The following is a 5,000-nucleotide window of genomic DNA, read 5'->3' as shown; positions in this document are numbered from 1 at the left end:
ATTATTTTTTCAATTTTCAAAATTATTTTTTAAATTATTTTATTTGAATTTCAGTGTTTCATTTTCATTTTTCATTTTACAATTATTTAAAATATACATATTTATCACTCGAACTCACACTTACCCATATTTCCATAATTTTTCTTTTATTTGATTCTGGTATATTTGTTTTTCCCAGTGATTGGAAAATATCAAATAATCTTTCCAAATCTTTTAATGTTTTATCTACATATTTATGATTTAATTCATTGTTCCCATTTTAAGAAACCCTGACCTGAAACACATGTGAAATATGAAAAATAAGTTCAGATGAACCTAAATCTAACTGCAAGTCTCTAAATATGGACTTTGAGTTTGGAAATTATGGCTTTGTGTGGCTTTATTTGATCGCTGATCAATTTTCCAGTGAACCAAAGTCCAGTTATAATGCTTTATAATGCAAATGATAATCCTGATAATGTGATTATAGAAGCAGCTTTAGACAATCTGAAGTGTGATTAATACGAAAGGATGCTTTTATTCTCTAATGAGACACAAATATTACAATCTTCAACATATCTTAATATTAAAAGCACATCAGCACACTGTGGTATTTACAGTATATTTTTGCTTTTTTCTGTGGTACTTTTGTAATTTTTCACTTATTTGACATTTTTGCATGTATTAAATATTGTATAAATAGTTACACTTTACATTAAGGTTCATTAGTTAACATGAACTAAGCATTTACAGCATTTATTAATCTTAATATTAATTTAAACACTTACTAATGCGTTATTATTAAAATCTAAACTGTGCTTGTTAGCATTAGTTAACACACTGTGAATTAACTTGAATTAATAATGACTGTATTTTTCATTAACTAACATTAACAAAGCTTAATGAATACTTTAATAAATGTATTGTTATTGTTTGTTCATGTTAGGTAATACATTAAATAATATTAACTAATGGAACCTTATTGTAAAGTGTTACCAAATTAATACATACAGACATAAAGCAAGCACTGGAGAGTTTTTTATTATTATTATTATTTTTTTATTAAAATGTTACAATTTTTAATCAGTTGTCATCTTTAAATGTAAAAATAAAATGAAGCACTCTCTTGTTTTTAATTTATGATTTGCACATAACCATTTGTAATATTCAATATGTTTATTTGATGCGTTTTGCGTGTATGCATAAATAAATAAAGCAATATCCTTTGCTTTATTATATTTAATTTTATTAAGCTCTAGTGGACGCACTATGGACAGACGATGAAAGTCTCTTTCTCTCTGATGAAATCCTGCTGTTTATTTGTGACTCAAACAGGAATATAAAAATAAACCTTTTGTTTCATGTTTTAAAAATAGAAATATCAAACATCACGTTTTTTTCTCAATGCATGACACAGAGGGAGTTAAGACCGCGCGGCGCGTTCACGAGCGCTCACCTGCAGCAGGGTGTCGCGCGCACAGTGAGGTGGAGGAAAGGGGCTGCGCGGTCCCGTCTACAGCCACGCTGCCCGGTTACAGCGCGGCGCGCGCATAGAACCCGCACGCTCGTTTAAGGGCGGATCGGGTTTGACCGGGAGTGCTCGGTTCATCCAGGGCTTTGTTGCACGCAGCTGAATCATCTCCGCTGGAATGGACGCGAGCGTTTGAACGCGACGAGTCTAGCGGAATAAACAAAAGCAGAAAAAAAAGCGCTGCTTTTGTGTTGATGTAAATGATGCTGTCCGTGCGCCCGGTAAACGCGAGGTGGGGAGAGCGGCGTGTCCACGCGGGCTGATGACAATAGCGAATAAAGAGGACGACAGAAAAAAGAAAGAACGTTTGCGAAGTCGGTCACCGGGAAGAAGGAACATGTCTCTCAGCAGGAGCATCGAGCTCGAGCACTTCGACGAGCGGGACAGGGCGCGGCGCTCCAAGCGCGCGGCGGGCTCGGGCTCGCAGCAGGGCTCACGGGCGAGCAGTCTGGTCCCGAGCCCCGCGCACAGCGCCAACTGCAGCTTCTACCGCACGCGCACGCTCCAGGCGCTCAGCTCCGAGAAGCGAGCCAAGAAGGTACGGTTCTACCGGAACGGAGACCGCTACTTCAAGGGTCTGGTGTACGCGGTGTCCGTCGACCGCTTCAGGTCCCTGGACGCGCTGCTGGCCGAGCTGACGCGCGCGCTCGCCGACAACCTGCACCTGCCGCAAGGTGTGCGCAACATCTACAGCGCGGACGGCGCGAGGAGGATCGCGAGCCTCGAGGAGATCGTGGAAGGTCAGACACTTATGAGCATAAAGAGAGTTGAAAGGTTGCAGGTTCGAAGCCCTGTGATGGACCTCAGAGGCTCAAGATCCCTCATCCGTCACATACATTTAATATATCAATATTATAAATTCATAAAACAAATGAAATGTAATATTATATTTAAAAAAATGAAATATTAATATTACATTAGAATAAATTTATATTAAATTATATTAAACATATTTATTTATGTTAACAAAGGTATTGGGTATATCATACATTTTAAAATTTATTTTAGATTTGAGACATTATAACCACAATATGTTTAAGCACAATTTATACATTATAAATGTTTATTTTAAATATATTTATTTATATGAATATAAATAAATGCATTTCAAATAACAAATTATATATATATATATATATATATATATATATATATATATTTAAAACATTCTATTATATTTGACTTTATGTAAAAAAAATATTTATATTATAAATATTTATATAAATAAATCTATTGCATATAAAAAAATACAATATATTATAAATATTTAATATGATAGGTAATATATTTAATTAAAAGTATACATTACATTTTTTTTACATATATTACACAATTAATACAACTAAAAGAAGACCTCAAAAATGTAATAAAAAACAAAAAAGATTTATTTATTAAATTTGTATAATTGAGACTCAAGTTAAAGACGGTGAGCACTTGCCACTGATTCATTAGCTGCTTGAAATCAAGTAGAACCAGCTGGAACATTTGCATTTCATCATTAAGCAAATAGTTTTATCCCATTATAAGCAATTTATCATAAGAGCCAATAATACTCACTGCAACTGCAACACGAAGCTATGAGGCTAATCTGTTGCTCCCCTGTTGATAACGAGCAGTTTAAAATGTAAAATTATAATAAATATTTTTTAAATAAATAAAAATCTAATTAAGTCAGAAATTAAAACATAAATAAAATAAATAATTTTAAAACAAAATATAAATATAAATGATTTTAAAATAAAAGCAATTGAAATAAAACACTAAAAAAGAGATATTTTATTTATCTGTGTGTCATGTGACCATTAACCAACATCACCACAAAAAAAAAAAAGTTATATTCTAACCTTAAACACAGTTCCATCATGATCGCTGAAATACAAACATATATCATTATTAATACTGTATAACACCGTATAAAATTAAAATACAATTTAATAACAAAACCTACAAAAGAATCAATAAAGCTTTAATTTATTTCTGTTTCAAGTTTTAGTAATTTTAGTTCTATTTAGTAATATATTTGGTATATTTAATAACATTTTTATTTTTCAAGGCAGTGTTTCTTATTTTAGTTACATAATTTAAGGGAATTTTTTAAGCTTAATTTCAATCATTTAGAGGTGAAAAAAATGAAGAAATTAAAATAATAATAAAAATAAAAATAAATGTAAAATTAAAATAGATTATTTTAAAATGAAACAAAAATAATTTAACGATTTTGAAGCAAATCAAAAATAATTTAAAACAACGAGTTAAAATTAAAATTAAAAACGTCAAGTTACAATAATTTTGAAATAAAAACAAACAAAATAAAACACTTACTACAAAGAAGAAATATGTTATATGTTAACCTGCACGTCATGCGATCAAAGAACCGTGAGCATGAGAGCGTGTCGTAAAATATTAGAAATATTAATTTAGATTGAATACTACAGTAAATATTTGAGTTTGACTGTCGACTAACCGCGGTGTTCCTGTCGAAGGTGAGAGTTACGTCTGCGCCTCCAACGAACCCTACAGGAAGGTGGAGTACACCAAGAACGTCAACCCCAACTGGGGCTCGCGGCTGGCGGGGGCGGGGCCTGTCCCGGGGGCGGGGCCAGTGGGCGGAGCCGGGCGTCAGGGGCCTCAATCGAGGGAGCCGAAAGACTTCATCAAACCCAAACTGGTGACGGTGATCCGGAGCGGCGTGAAGCCCAGGAAGGCCGTGAGGATCCTGCTGAATAAGAAAACAGCGCATTCGTTCGAGCAGGTGCTCGCAGACATCACCGAAGCCATCAAACTGGACTCCGGCGTCGTGAAGAGACTCTACACACTGGACGGGATACAGGTACAGCTGCCAGAATATACATCAGAAGCACACATCTCGTTAATGATCAGCTCAGATTGGCTAATCAGGCTGATTATTACTCGTCTATTAGTAATACATCCTGTTCATTGATTATTTTGGGAGCATTTGCATCTCCTAAAGATACTCAGGATCAATAGTAGAGTGTTATTTTAGTATTACTTCTATTCTATTTATTATAGTTTTGAATTTGAATTTGTTTTATATTTTCAGTTTCTGTTTTATAAGTTTGTTCGATTATTGTTGTTCTTTGTGGATTTAATTTAAAGGGATCGATTGCCTAGAAATGATCATGCCGTCATCATTTACTGTCACTCGTGTCATTAAAATACATTTGTTTGATTTTTATCAGCAGAAACAAAATAGACACATTTTAAAGCGCTTGGACGTAAGAGTTAGGTGAATATACAAGTAAATGTTACAGATTATTATTTATTTTCAGATTATGAAATTTAAATATAGAGAAATATTAAATATATTTATAAAATTTAAATCATATTTATATATATTTATTTAAATATTATGAAGGTTTAGGTAAAACAAATAACACACACACACACACACACACACACATATATATATATATATATATATATTTATATATAAACTAATATAAAATATATATTTATAGTTTTTACATTT

At 33.0% G+C, this 5,000-nt stretch overlaps 1 protein-coding gene across 1 annotated transcript in view; it reads left to right on the top strand.

Annotated features, from left to right (window-relative positions):
- The first annotated feature begins 1,708 nt into the window (after positions 1–1,708).
- The window catches only part of LOC132129570 (serine/threonine-protein kinase DCLK2-like), a 19,125-nt gene continuing 15,833 nt past the window's right edge, over positions 1,709–5,000 (top strand). Inside the window, exons 1-2 of the mRNA XM_059541197.1 lie at positions 1,709–2,250; positions 3,994–4,340. Coding sequence (XP_059397180.1) covers positions 1,773–2,250; positions 3,994–4,340 — 825 coding nt within the window. The 5' untranslated portion in view covers positions 1,709–1,772. The remainder of the gene's footprint in view (positions 2,251–3,993; positions 4,341–5,000) is intronic.

This window comes from Carassius carassius, chromosome 46 (genome assembly GCF_963082965.1).
Source record: "Carassius carassius chromosome 46, fCarCar2.1, whole genome shotgun sequence".
NCBI classification, from domain to species: Eukaryota; Metazoa; Chordata; class Actinopteri; order Cypriniformes; family Cyprinidae; genus Carassius; species Carassius carassius.
The sequence above is the reverse complement of the archived record's forward strand: the minus strand, read 5'-3'. Positions and strand labels throughout refer to the sequence as shown.